This window comes from Opisthorchis viverrini (assembly GCF_000715545.1).
Source record: "Opisthorchis viverrini unplaced genomic scaffold opera_v5_472, whole genome shotgun sequence".
In the NCBI taxonomy this organism is placed as follows: domain Eukaryota; kingdom Metazoa; phylum Platyhelminthes; class Trematoda; order Opisthorchiida; family Opisthorchiidae; genus Opisthorchis; species Opisthorchis viverrini.
In genome coordinates, this window is record NW_008752131.1 from 105,047 (window position 1) to 119,291 (window position 14,245).

Sequence of the window (14,245 nt, forward strand, 5' to 3'; positions counted from 1 at the left end):
ACAATAAGGCTTTCAAATAAGTCATGGTTGTACGGCAGTGAAGCATCGGTGTTCAACACTGATGTCATGCTGTCGATGATGATGATGATGATTTAGTACATAACTTCAAACTATTTTAAAACAAAACGATGTGATTTGTGACACTTATGCATCTACAAGTAAATGATATTTGTACCATGTGTGTGCATAACCAGCGATACCATGCAAATAACATAGTATACTGTTATGCCCAAAATGAACGACACGTGAAGTTTTCATCAACTTCAAAATGTGAAATGTGCCAGAAAATTGCTCCGATTCAAGCAGTAGTCATATTATTTGCTTAAGCGTTGCTTCAATAGAAAGCCAAACCAGTGAAAATAATCAGAAAGCCCAATTTTGTAAACAAGTAATTAAGTTGATAATCAGGAAGACTGAAGCTTCGAAAAGTTCTCAAAGGTCCACTTATGTACGAAATTGAGGTGAATGTTGCTTCTGTCGCCATCTTCAAGACATAAACTACTGTGCAAAACAAAGGTTTTTCTTTATTAAGAGGAACACGTACGCACGCTCTAGTTAGTAAAGGGTTACTAAAACTATCTACAGCTGTCCTAAACAAGTTCTTCAAAAGCATCTGCTACACCACACTTAGTTTATTTCCACTCATCCCTCGTGCATTATCCTTGCCTATCCGTATTATTGCAGGGCAGCGTAGGAAGGGCACCGTTTTGCGTTGCCTCAACATTGTGCTTTGTTGCGGTTAACAAGTTTAAGTAGAATGTGCAACAATGACAACGCCGCTGATACTCCAGTTTTAATTATTTTATTTTAGACAGAAAAGTCTTTCACTAATACCCATTGATACTTTCCATATTAACGAGGTTATTTTCCTTTCTTTGAGGAAAAGCCGTAGAAAGACTTAAGAAACTCTTATTAGGGGTTCATTCGAGCTATTCTATTTACACCTGCTTCTGTCGTGTAGTAACCTCAGATCCGGACACGAAAAGTGGATCATATAATGGAGGTGTAATCGGCTTCAAAAAATAAACACATTTTGCCATTTCTATATTTCCACCTCTTACTGATGGTAGCGTCACTCCCAGATCACCATGTCTGGTACTCAGTTTTTTTAGGTTAGATATCTTTCAGAAGCTAAAGATCAAGCTCAAACATTTTTGTAATGTTATTATGTTTAACGAACCATAAGTAAAGTTCGTAGCATGCCTGATTTAGTGGTGGCTTCAGTAACGTGAAGGGATGTTTGTGTTGCAAATCTTTTGGTATTAAAATGGTGAAAACTAAGCATTACTTACTTACTGTGACGGGGAGTCTTAAGTTAAACGTTTTCTCATGCAACATTGGGATCCTGCTCAGTAATACTGATGATACCTTGTTCTGGCAAAGAATAATGGGGCTTGGCGGAACTTGATTAGGTTATACTTTACCTACCCCATAAATACCCAACCATCTGGGAAGTAAACAAAATAAGCAGTCAGGTAATAATTTGACACTGCACTGGACAAGATTGATGAAGCGCAGATAAATGTGGGATTGGTCAGAGCGGAGTAGCTACTTCTGTGGCTTTAAGAAAGCTGCGGCCGTTATACGTTAAACCTAAAGAGTAATACATATGGTACGGATGATACATATGATATACTCGAAATGTTTCTCCTCTCATCTTATGCGCAAGTTGGGTTGAACTTTGTTTTTTTAATGCTCCTGACTGAATATAGGAGTAGAGAGCACGAAATTCATTCCGTCCTATGATTTGTGATACCCAACTGATGCTCGTGTATTATTATGGCTAATTCTTCTTTTCCCTGGCACCAAAATTCTTTGAGTAATGTGAATTTCAACCCAAGCACTATTGGTCCATCGCTTAGATCCAAACAATCGTCAAACGCGTACAGCTAAAAACTTGCAGAAATTAGTTTCCCGCTTGTTAATCATACAGTCCACCTTACAGCTGTCTACAGCTGTCTAACATAAGGCTGACAAAAGCAGATATTTTAGAAGATGACAGACCAACATTTTGAAGGTAAGCACAGTGCCACCGGGGGTTATCAAACCATAGGCCTTGGGTTGGTCTTATCTAGGATGCAAGGTAAAATAGTCCAACTGGGTATTTTTTTGAAGCTCCACATAAAATTTAAGGTCCCACATGAGCTCAAGTTGCTACCAAATCTCGGTAAGTTGTCGTATGCTACTGAAAATATTTTTTATATAGGCGGCTTGTTAACCCCGGTATAGCGTCAATTTAACGGCACCATTGCAAGCTCTGGTTTCTAAGAAGTTATTCAAACTAGGTTGTTATATTTCTAACGTCTTTTCAGTCTGTGCGACATTGCACCAATGGCGGTAATACAAACAGTGAAGTAACGGTGGACCGGCCTATTATCGGCCGTGACAAATGGTGAAGGATTTGTTCTAACGTACGCAGTTAGAACGCCCTTAAGTCTACACTGACACTGGGAATGACAGTCACAGACAGTACTTAACGTGGTTTTTACCCAGAAAATATTTGAACTGATTTGATGGTAAAAGTTAGTTGCACACCTCGGTCATTAAACTGGAGGTTTGGTAAACTTGCGGCAGACCGTCCGTCTGGTGGGCCCTCAGTGGGTAACTAAGGCATCCAGTTTGTGTTGCTGCAATAGATGTGGTAGCCCTCAACATAGCATATGCTTGAAAGTCTCGAGTAAAAATAGTGATTCTGCACAGAGACATTTATATTCCTACTTAATGAAGATCCAAGGGGAATGAAATGCCGGAGTCATAATTGATGACGTGACAGGATGACGTAAGGGAAATCTCAAACTGGCTTCCCTACGTGCTCAGTCAGCTAAATAATTACCATTTGCACTGACAAACTAAGATGTTTGCGGTAGCCAGTGTTTTCAATACTGTGGAATATTCATATTTTACCTTATCAAGCCTGATGTCCATTAAGGCTTGGGATCAGTGCTTCATGTTGTATTATAAGGCACAATTGTACTGTTTCCTTTGTCCTAAGTGTTCGCTTGCTCTTGGTTTCTTTCCTCACAAACAGCGTCCTTCAATTGATTTCCACTCTACACAAGTGGCAACCGAATTTACAGTTCTCCAGATGTTGGTTCATTGACCAATTTTGTCTCTCAGACTCGTTGTCCTCTCCTCAAATTTTCCTTGCACATAGCCCCCACACAAATATGATGCTCCAGAGATATAGTTTTCTGTGTTTATCACAAAGATTCTTTTTAAGTTTATCCCGTTAGATGGCTATACTTTATTACAAAGCGAAATCGCTCGTGAGCGAGATAGTTGTAGCACTTGCGTGTGACTGGTGTCCGCCGGTTGGCTATATTTGATCGCTGTTAACACTAAACGTGAACAAACATTTCAGCTGCAAACACTGGACTAATATAATATATTTTGTGGATTAATATTTCGATCACCGGGGATCTGGGATACCAGGAAGATAGAACTATTCTTGGTGTGGTGGTTCAACGGAATACGGAAATACGGAATCTCCTGTTTTGAACTGTGAGTCAAGATTTACTTGTATTTTTCTCTTTGTGACTTTGTACCGGCTTACATCAGTAATTTGTTCTGTTCACTAGAGACTCCATAGGGCCGTTAAGCACTACATAGTTGGCGTTTCACCAAGTACACCCTCAAACACTTACTACGCTGGATGGCTTGCCAGACTGCTTAATCGGGGAATAACGTACCAAGTCTTTCAGACGCTGTCGTCTTCTGTTTTCGATTTGCGTCGCCAAGATATGACCGCTTATTCTATTTCTTATTTGATCAGCTAGCTTTCGAAGTTCAGGCCTGTAAAAAATGGATAATTGATTTGTCCCCCAGAATTACTCCGAGTTTCTCAACTGTAAGCGTTTCCGGTAGATGTTCTCTCGTAGATCGTCCTGTTCTCTCAAGAACTTAGCGAGTTCCTCCTCACTTTCTTTAATATCAATTCGAAGTTTTGCATTTGAATCTTCCTTGATTTTAAAGTCGCGAATGAAGGGCAGATTCCATGCTACCTTTTTTAGGTTCGTCAAGAATGCACATTCTTGTCTTTTTCTTTCTCTCAGACGATTAGCTTCGAACAGTGCAGGGCAATTCTGCTGCATCTGATTTCTGTATAACTGTAATTCATTTTTCTTGATAGTGCGTTCGAATTCCACACGCTTTTCGCCGTCAGCTAGTTCACAACGTTCATCTCCCATAGCTAGTTCCTGTTTTCGTTAGTTAGTTACCAGTTGACATTACCCTAAATTCCATTATTTTATCCTTCAAACTACCGAACATTTTCGCGCGAAATCGGGAGTGATAGTTGAAAGTGTGGCACGGGTAGAGTATAGGTGTGATGGGTTAAAACAAAATGTAGTGTTTAGTTCAACTAATTACTTTTGGTCTCATGATACATGTGTTTTGTTTTTTTTTCCTCACCATTCCTTCCTTGAGCTCGCCCTTGCGCTTTCCTCACCCAAAGCGGAGGTGTCAACGCCTTTCACGTGAATGCTCGACGCGAGCCTTGCAGAGTATCTTCGGACTGACCCGTGCATTTTTATGAACCGGATGGAAAGACGGTTGCCCTTTGCCTTTATTTCCTAGCTTTGTTAGATAATTGACAACCAAGGCCATTCCAAACCAGCTACAGACGAACGAAATGGGTGCATGTTTATCTGATTCTCGAATTAAAGACAGGGCCTGGAACCAGACAATGGGTAATGCTCCAGGGTTACTGGAGGTTATGCGAGCATACGAGCGAAAAATGGCGCATCGTTGAAGGGCCACCGTCCTGGCGGAGCAACTAGCCACCCTGCAGTAATAATTGCGGCTTGTGTAATAATAAATAACCCCCGGTTACCAGACATTTCATCCAGTTGGATCGCCGTGTCAAACAGAGATGCACCGCCATGTTGTGTATTTAGATGAGTGGGTCTTAAACCAAGCGAGCATTCCATTGATGGCGAATCTTCGGACCCACTATTTAGTGTACATGCATTGGGTATTTTGGTGCGTAATGGTTCTGGAAAGTGGGGGGATAAGGTTTCAATTTGGTTCTTTTCAATTAGGTCTAGGCAGGGCAAAAAACCAGACATTTACTAGAACTGACAAAGCTGTTAAGGGATTTGACCTGGCTTGAAAATACAAGGAATAGGTTGTCTGGGCACAGAAGCATGAGACCAAAAGTACGGAAATATAACGGGGTCAGTAGAGATGAGCTTAAAAACAGTTACGTTCACTATAGACTCCATAGGGCCGTTAACCACTACATAGTTGGCGTTTCACCATGTACACCCTCAAACACTTACTACGCTGGATGGCTTGCCAGACTGCTTAATCGGGGAATAACGTACCAAGTCTTTCAGACGCTGTCGTCTTCTGTTTTCGATTTGCGTCGCCAAGATATGACCGCTTATTCTATTTCTTATTTGATCAGCTAGCTTTCGAAGTTCAGGCCTGTAAAAAATGGATAATTGATTTGTCCCCCAGAATTACTCCGAGTTTCTCAACTGTAAGCGTTTCCGGTAGATGTTCTCTCGTAGATCGTCCTGTTCTCTCAAGAACTTAGCGAGTTCCTCCTCACTTTCTTTAATATCAATTCGAAGTTTTGCATTTGAATCTTCCTTGATTTTAAAGTCGCGAATGAAGGGCAGATTCCATGCTACCTTTTTTAGGTTCGTCAAGAATGCACATTCTTGTCTTTTTCTTTCTCTCAGACGATTAGCTTCGAACAGTGCAGGGCAATTCTGCTGCATCTGATTTCTGTATAACTGTAATTCATTTTTCTTGATAGTGCGTTCGAATTCCACACGCTTTTCGCCGTCAGCTAGTTCACAACGTTCATCTCCCATAGCTAGTTCCTGTTTTCGTTAGTTAGTTACCAGTTGACATTACCCTAAATTCCATTATTTTATCCTTCAAACTACCGAACATTTTCACGCGAAATCGGGAGTGATAGTTGAAAGTGTGGCACGGGTAGAGTATAGGTGTGATGGGTTAAAACAAAATGTAGTGTTTAGTTCAACTAATTACTTTTGGTCTCATGATACATGTGTTTTGTTTTTTTTACTCACTATTCCTTCCTTGAGCTCGCCCTTGCGCTTTCCTCACCCAAAGCGGAGGTGTCAACGCCTTTCACGTGAATGCTCGACGCGAGCCTTGCAGAGTATCTTCGGACTGACCCGTGCATTTTTATGAACCGGATGGAAAGACGGTTGCCCTTTGCCTTTATTTCCTAGCTTTGTTAGATAATTGACAACCAAGGCCATTCCAAACCAGCTACAGACGAACGAAATGGGTGCATGTTTATCTGATTCTCGAATTAAAGACAGGGCCTGGAACCAGACAATGGGTAATGCTCCAGGGTTACTGGAGGTTATGCGAGCATACGAGCGAAAAATGGCGCATCGTTGAAGGGCCACCGTCCTGGCAGAGCAACAAGCCACCCTGCAGTAATAATTGCGGCTTGTGTAATAATAAATAACCCCCGGTTACCAGACATTTCATCCAGTTGGATCGCCGTGTCAAACAGAGATGCACCGCCATGTTGTGTATTTAGATGAGTGGGTCTTAAACCAAGCGAGCATTCCATTGATGGCGAATCTTCGGACCCACTATTTAGTGTACATGCACTGGGTATTTTGGTGCGTAATGGTTCTGCAAGTGGGGGAATAAGGTTTCAATTTGGTTCTTTTCAATTAGATCTAGGCAGGGCAAAAAACCAGACATTTACTAGAACTGACAAAGCTGTTAAGGGATTTGACCTGGCTTGAAAATACAAGGAATAGGTTGTCTGGGCACAGAAGCATGAGACCAAAAGTACGGAAATATAACGGGGTCAGTAGAGATGAGCTTAAAAACAGTTACGACGGCAGGCATTCGAAAATAGATCTGAACTTCAGAGAGCAAAAGTATTCCCAGGAAGTAAAACTTGCACAAGAGATAGGTAAGAGGGTAATTAATGGCCGAGAACAAACAGAACGGAATCTGACTCGCGCGCGGATCGACCCTAGAGGTTTCAAGTTAGTATGATTTCATGGTAGGACAGAGCAATAGGATAGTCATGGTGACAGTGCAAATTGGAAGAGATGGAGGCCCTTTTCAAAGGAAATGTCTAGTGTAAGCTGTAGGGAGGAAAGACGATCGGCTCCCCTAGTAAAAAGTCAATAAACGAGGTATTACAACAGCTCGCACCAGAGTGATGCGAGAAAAGCTTGCTTCATAGATTGGAATATAGACAAAAGAAAAACTCTGTCTGAAGATTTTATAAATCATTCAATTACTATACTTCCGAGTCCCAGCATACTTGTTTAGGTCTGGGGAGTAAATGATATTTTAGCTCGGCAGGATGGTGGCGATAAAAACACTTGTTGACAAAGAGTTGAACGATTTGAGACAGCTATTTTTCTTCACAAGTTTGAGTGGCACGGTGGAAACTGGAGGTTTGAGGACTCAGAGTGTCTGTCTTGTTCAGAAGCTAACTGACCAAGGGTAATACCATATTGCTGTTTACACAGACTGGAGGGCGTGATGGATTTATGACACTGGCTTGAAAAAATCCCTAGAACCGCTGGATCTCACTGGTGAGAAGGACAAAACACGTTGGGGTTAGATGTACTTAACCGGTTACAGCTCGCACTGCTCTTGTCGTGAGTAAGCACAGTGTTTAAGCCTTCAAAGTTTATTCACGGTTTTAGAAAGTTGGTCTAAAATTATATGGTGCAGATGCTCCACGCTCAAGGGTCCAAATCCCGTTTGTATGGCCGAAGTACTTCGGAATGCAGTTGCCTGAGATTTGCCAAAATAGGCTGACCTAATGGCTGTAACGACCTCAGCGCCAGTTTGAGAAGGTGACGATGCGCCGCAAAGTATTTCCCACTTAGTGCGACACATGGTATTGGTCAATAAGTTCATTGTGCTGTCCTATTTGAATGATGTCGCATATTGGATGCAGCGTTGCTTGTGATGTGGGCCCCCGAATATGCAGATAGTGCGTCATTATTTGAAAGGTCTGGACACTGAGGACCACTACTGAGCAGTTAGGTTATAGAAAACTGCTTGCCCCTAATGACTTTTTGTGCTTATGGTTTGAGCTCGCACAGTCAAATAATTAATTCAAAACTTCGGTTCTGCATGTTCGTCTTACTAGTCTTATTGACCGATTAATGATTGGAGTTGCGCTTCAGCGAAGCATGATTCAGTCAAAGTGTGGTCTGGCCAGACTTACACAGAAAAGTGTCGAACCAGGTGCATATTATGGTGCATGATAAGCAGGTAGATTTTTGCGGGTGTTAGGCGAGTTAAATTATGGAATGAAGCGCTGTCCGAAATGCTGACTGTAAATTTTAGTGCATCTGGTAAGTGAGTTCGGGTAGGAGACAAAATCTGACACAACGAGCGCAGTTTCTTGAACCACATTTGCTGACTGATTGAACAGGTCGCTTGCTTGAATACAGCACCACAAATTGAGGCTCAAGGTCATCAACCAGCGCAAAGAAATGAAGCTCGTGTCCAGTACCAACGCAGTTCTTCTGCCCAGAAGTATAAGACGCATAACGTAGTACTGGAGAAGGTTTTTAGCAAGAGGCATCCATTCCAAAGTTTTGAAAAGATTTAAACCCACCTAAGACAGAAAAAGCCATGGATGAAAGTTAGAAGGATATGATAGTATTGGTTGGCTTATTTAAAATCCTGCAGACAACACGCCAATTGAAGTATGCTCGTGCCGGTACGACCTAGTAGTTGTGACCAGAAATACAACGGGAAGGCAAAGCCAAGGGGGCATCTTTATCACGTGATGAGTAATCGCAGGTTTTGGAAAACAAGAAGGCTAAATGAATGGGGCATGAGGTACGACTAGTTAAATGATGAAGATGGTTGAGTTGCACTAGACCTGAAGAGCTTTTGCTGGTCATGTGTAACCTTAAGCGGTTGAAAAAATGGTCAGGGTCCCAGAAGGAACGGAGGTTGAGACAAATGGCAGATGTATCAAAAATATGGTTTTCATTGGAACTCTTTAGACTCACTGGTGTCGATGTTAGATGGAAGTAAACTGTGAGGAATATTTGCAATATAGAGATCACGCTGATGCACAGGACCAAAACGACATCGAAAATAACTCGTGAAGAATGAGAAAATGGCAAACTGAAATGCCAAAACCGGAATTGTTAGGTTCGAACGAAAGGTTCGGCGGGTAGGGACAAAGCCTTCCCAAAGCCGGTTTGGGCCAGGTAAACAATTTGTTCGTGGTTACAAATAAAAACCCAGTGCGCGAGAGTGGATAGTTAATATTGTTGGAAAATAGTTGCAATATTGCCATCAGACACGTTATGGAAGTTCCGTGCCGACATTGCATTGAAATACTTCGGTTTCTGGACAACCCGTCACAGACGTCTCGGTTGCAGCCATCGGACTTGGGGTTCGATTCTGGCAGCAGAGGTAGTTGAGTTAGATGAGGGATTGACTTAAGTAGAGGACCGTGCAAACGTACACCGGGGATCAAGCGAAGTGAAAGAATGGAGCCTGAGAGGCGTTTGCAGCAGCTATTACTGAAGTCTGAAACATGTGATCTTCCGTATCTTTCTTTTGCTTCCATTATAACATTATGTACTCAGTCAATTATATAACTGTTTTTTTGTTCGAATACAAAAAACGTCAAAAACGTGCACTTGCACAATTTCACGCAAAACGAACGTAACGTCGCCCACTCTTACAGTGGTCATTCGCAAGTCTCATGTGTTAACTCCGATGTCACAACATTTCAGACTATCTTCGGAATCTATAAGTGACAACTATGCAGAAGAAGACCCTTGGACAACCATGATTTGATTATTGTTTATTCGCTGACATTGGCCAACGACGAACGAAACTAAAGAGAATAATTCTTAGTAAGCCTATTGATCTGACATGTTTATTATTATACACTCAAACTAGCATTATTGTTTCTATTTCTTTCCCACACATTCCTGGTAAGTAGCTTTCTGGGTATCCTGACCACTACAACCTCAATTGACAAAACGTTATGCTGAGCAGCTCACGATGTATCTATACAGCTGGTGACCATTCAGCAACCTCCTGGCGTAGGCAATTTAAAGCCTGGTGCGTTTTCCCATTCGCAATGAAGAATTCTTCCTCCGTTAAATAGCACCCAAATGCCCCGTGGCGATTTGAAGGGAAACACCAGAAATATCTACATGCCAGTATATGTGATTATCATCTACAAGGGTAATAATTTGTCTAACAGGACGATCGCCTGAAATAGCTATCCTCGGGGTTCGAGAACAAGATTTGGCGTCCGTCTAGCAGAGCAGAATTCCTAAGATTGAAATAATTAGTTACAAGAGATACACACATATTTAACATCCACCAGTACAACATGGGCTCTAGAAACTTCCACAAACGCTTACATCTACAGAATTAACCGATACTTCTGCCCCTTGCAAATGATTAACGTTTTACTCCAAGTCAAGATATCTTGTTTCGTTAGGTACTGCTCTCTAAATCAAGGACACCTGCGATCTCGAGGATTTACCCACTTAAACAAATCAATCATGCAGGAAATTTGCAGGAACACCCACGAGATAAAAATTCTGATTCACCATTTGTTAAGCTTGATAACCTCGTGGTTTTTTAAAAATCAGTTTCAATTGGTAACTGCCGATCTGCGCGGTGGCATGTAAGGTTGAGTCCCGCGACAAATTCAGGGCCATTTCACCTATCCTCCCCGGTAAATGGTTTTGTGGCCTGTTGCGTGTTCTCCGAAACCAATGTTATTCAAAGAAAATGGCGGGCACACTGTATCTTAAAATTTTGTTTCAGAAAGTCCTCTAAAATCAAAGAAAACCCCATTGAAATATCTACATGCCAGTATATGTGATTATCATCTACAAGGGTAATAATTTGTCTAACAGGACGATCGCCTGAAATAGCTATCCTCGGGGTTCGAGAACAAGATTTGGCGTCCGTCTAGCAGAGCAGAATTCCTAAGATTGAAATAATTAGTTACAAGAGTTACACTCACATATTTAACATCCACCAGTACAACATGGGCTCTAGAAACTTCCACAAACGCTTACATCTACAGAATTAACCGATACTTCTGCCCCTTGCAAATGATTAACGTTTTACTCCAAGTCAAGATATCTTGTTTCGTTAGGTACTGCTCTCTAAATCAAGGACACCTGCGATCTCGAGGATTTACCCACTTAAACAAATCAATCATCCAAGAAATTTGCAGGAACACCCACGAGATAAGAATTCTGAATCGCCATTTGTTAAGCTTGATAACCTCGTGGTTTTTTAAAAATCAGTTTCATTTGGTAACTGCCGATCTGCGCGGTGGCATGTAAGGTTGAGTCCCGCGACAAATTCAGGGCCATTTCACCTATCCTCCCCGGTAAATGGTTTTGTGGCCTGTTGCGTGTTCTCCGAAACCAATGTTATTCAAAGAAAATGGCGGGCACACTGTATCTTAAAATTTTGTTTCAGAAAGTCCTCTAAAATCAAAGAAAACCCCATTGTGGCCACTGTCATGCGTTCACAGTCAGGTAAAGGCCCGATGGGCACAATTTTGCCGATGCCGTTTCTCTATTCCAACTCTGTCCGCCATCAAGCTATAGGTACTTGTTCTTAGTATGCATAGCGTGTCATTTGGTGTGGATGGGTTGTACCCCTTGAAGGTCTTTCCAGCTATGCTATGCACTCAGCTTGGTTGTAGATCGGGCAGGCTGCTAGCATATACAAGAAAATCACGAGTGTTACGAATGGTCATGGGCAAGTACTTTGGAAGGGTTGGTCAGTGGAATGATCTCTGTAGTACCTTGTATTTCCCATTGTTGTTCGACAGGTGGTTAACCGTCAGATTCTCTGTCATAAACTTCGAAGTGTCTTCAATCCACTAGTGCGCTTTTCGTGAAATCCGTAGTGAAAAAGTTTGCTTATTATGCGCCAGTTTCAAAATTTTTCATTCGTATTATTGAAACCACATTGACCAAAGCCCCTTAGTTCTTCCTAATATTATTCATTGTCTGACGGTAGATTCGCAGTGCACGATAGCCTTTTCAGGAACCACGGTCTACTTTGCAGCATGGTCTGTTGTCTCTGGATGCATGCCCAAGACGGGCGTAGAGCCAACAGATGGACAGCTGACCAGACCATACTTCGAGGTAGGTTTTGCCACACCTTCCTCCCAAATCGCCTCCAAGGGATGGCACACGATAACCCTGAGGTGCTCGGTGCCATTCATACTCGCTAAACTAAAACAAAAAACGGCCTCTGAGCCTTGGTGTCTTTGAAAAGTTGCGCTAAAATCCAGACCAACGTTGGGCTTTAGCAGGGGTGATGAAAGGGAGAAGTGTATTGTAGGTGGAAATGATGGCTTATTGGTGTACCGGCGAATACTACTGATGAGGCATGTGACTGGTTTATGCTTCTCTTGTAAATCCGATTCGCGTCTATTAAAAAATGAGATTTATTACAGAATTTGTGGAATTGCTTTGTAGCATTTGTTTACATTTGAGTGCTAGTCAATGAGTACACAAGAAAGTTCAGGGAAGAAGACAGACACTAAGGATGCATGTGAGAGTTATTACTTTTTGTCCAATAGTCTGTAACTTTTCAGTTGGTGTTTTCGAATAAATAAGTCCATAGTGAAGGGTTTTCCTCCTTTCATTTAGTGCTGCGCCCAGGAAAAGAATGAAGATCCCGCAGCCACAACTCTTGAGGACGGGATGTGCTGACCTACATGGAGGACTTCCAGGAGGCGGGGGAAGCTGCTGGCTGGAGACCAGCCGGCGTAATTTTTTGGCGCCGAAGACCATCTTCAGAGGCCGGGCGAGAGTAACTGGATGCCGCTAGAAGGGGTCCTCGGAAGGTGGACTGGGCCACCAGGCAGGAAGCTCTTGAAACGGGGTTCGACATGCCGGCTGACAGACAGGAGTCTGTGAGGCGGTTCAAGAGGACCAGGATGAAACATGGATGCGACAAGAGTATGTTCTTTGTCAGTCTGCAGCGGTCGTCGGATCGGGCGTTGTCGGGACTGGACCGAGTATTGCGCCAGAAGCTGCTGTCTGACCGGTATGTCGAAAGTGTGCAGCCGGCGCTTGGTGTCCAGTTGCGGTTGGCGAGAGCAACTGGCCAGTTAAAATGTGAGCATCTGATGCATCTGACACGGGAGCTGTTCGATGCGCCAGTGGCCACCGTGCGGTCTCAGGAGAAGAGGGATGATTCAACAGTGAAAGAACTGCAGAATAGACGGGACCAACCAGCGAAACAGCTTTCATTCATCGGTACGGATTTGCAGAGGCACGCCCAAGCAAGCTGTTACTGCAAATGTGGCGTGCCCGGCCAGTGGAAGAATCGATGTCGTCGTATCCGACCACCTGCACATAACAAAAGTTTGGAATATCCTTCTTTTCCCCGGTGGGTTGCGATTATCGCAGTAATACCGCTACCACGAAGGCCGTTATCGCGACAAACAGAAAGAAGGAGTTGTGCCCAATTGACACAGGAGCAGGGGTGTCTCTGAGGCGGAGAGGGAGCCAAGCCGAATACAGACCGTGTGCGCTAGCAGTGCGAGCAGTGGGTGGATATTGACTGGAGATTTATGGACTGTCAATGAACTCGATACGCCTAGGCGACAAGTCTGTGCAGCACGCGTTCCTGATGAGACCAGACAGGGCAGACAACACAGAGCAGATTTCCTCAAGAGTAAAGAATCCGCGGGTTACCTTAAGCGGAAAAAACTGATGAAAAAGTGTGGCTCAGTCGAGCTTGAAGGTTACATAAACACCGCCGTCAACGAACCGCATTTCCGAAAGCTTCCTTTTTGTAACGTGCCATCAGTACAGTCAGTACAGTACTCCGGACTGTTCAAAGACGACGAAGATCCATTTGGCTTCTGTCCGTAGACTGAACATAAAATTCACCCCTCTTCCAAATGCTTTCGACCTTACGGCTTCAGTCCGTACGCGGTGAGGTCCACAGACAACTTCAAGAGATATTGAAATCTGACACAATCAAGGGAGCCAACAGTACGTGAAACTCTCCGGTTGTTCCTGTAAGGAATGCGAGTGGAAAATGCAGGTTTTGAGTGGATTTCTGGTGTTTGAATAAACTGACCGTAAATCGGGTGGTAGTTTTGCTTCAGACGCATAGATCTTCGATTGCCTCCAGCATTCCCGATATTTCACCATGTTTGACCTGCGTTCCGGATACTTGCAACCATCCTTCAAAGTGGAGCACCGGGAGGAGACGTCGTTTACGGTTGAAGACGCCC

General features: G+C 43.0%; 2 protein-coding genes across 2 annotated transcripts in view; one reads left to right on the forward strand and one right to left on the reverse strand.

The window, feature by feature from the left end:
• T265_11278 (hypothetical protein) overlaps window positions 1–5,822 on the reverse strand; it is a gene marked incomplete at both ends in the record, with an annotated part of 42,216 nt that extends 36,394 nt beyond the window's left edge. Inside the window, 2 exons of the mRNA XM_009177893.1 lie at window positions 3,690–3,792; window positions 5,467–5,822. Coding sequence (XP_009176157.1) covers window positions 3,690–3,792; window positions 5,467–5,822 — 459 coding nt within the window. The remainder of the gene's footprint in view (window positions 1–3,689; window positions 3,793–5,466) is intronic.
• T265_11277 (hypothetical protein) overlaps window positions 1–12,707 on the forward strand; it is a gene marked incomplete at both ends in the record, with an annotated part of 43,677 nt that extends 30,970 nt beyond the window's left edge. The window contains 2 exons of the mRNA XM_009177894.1: window positions 12,034–12,134; window positions 12,645–12,707. Of these exons, the coding sequence (XP_009176158.1) occupies window positions 12,034–12,134; window positions 12,645–12,707 (164 nt within the window). The remainder of the gene's footprint in view (window positions 1–12,033; window positions 12,135–12,644) is intronic.
• Between the last annotated feature and the right edge of the window lie 1,538 nt (window positions 12,708–14,245).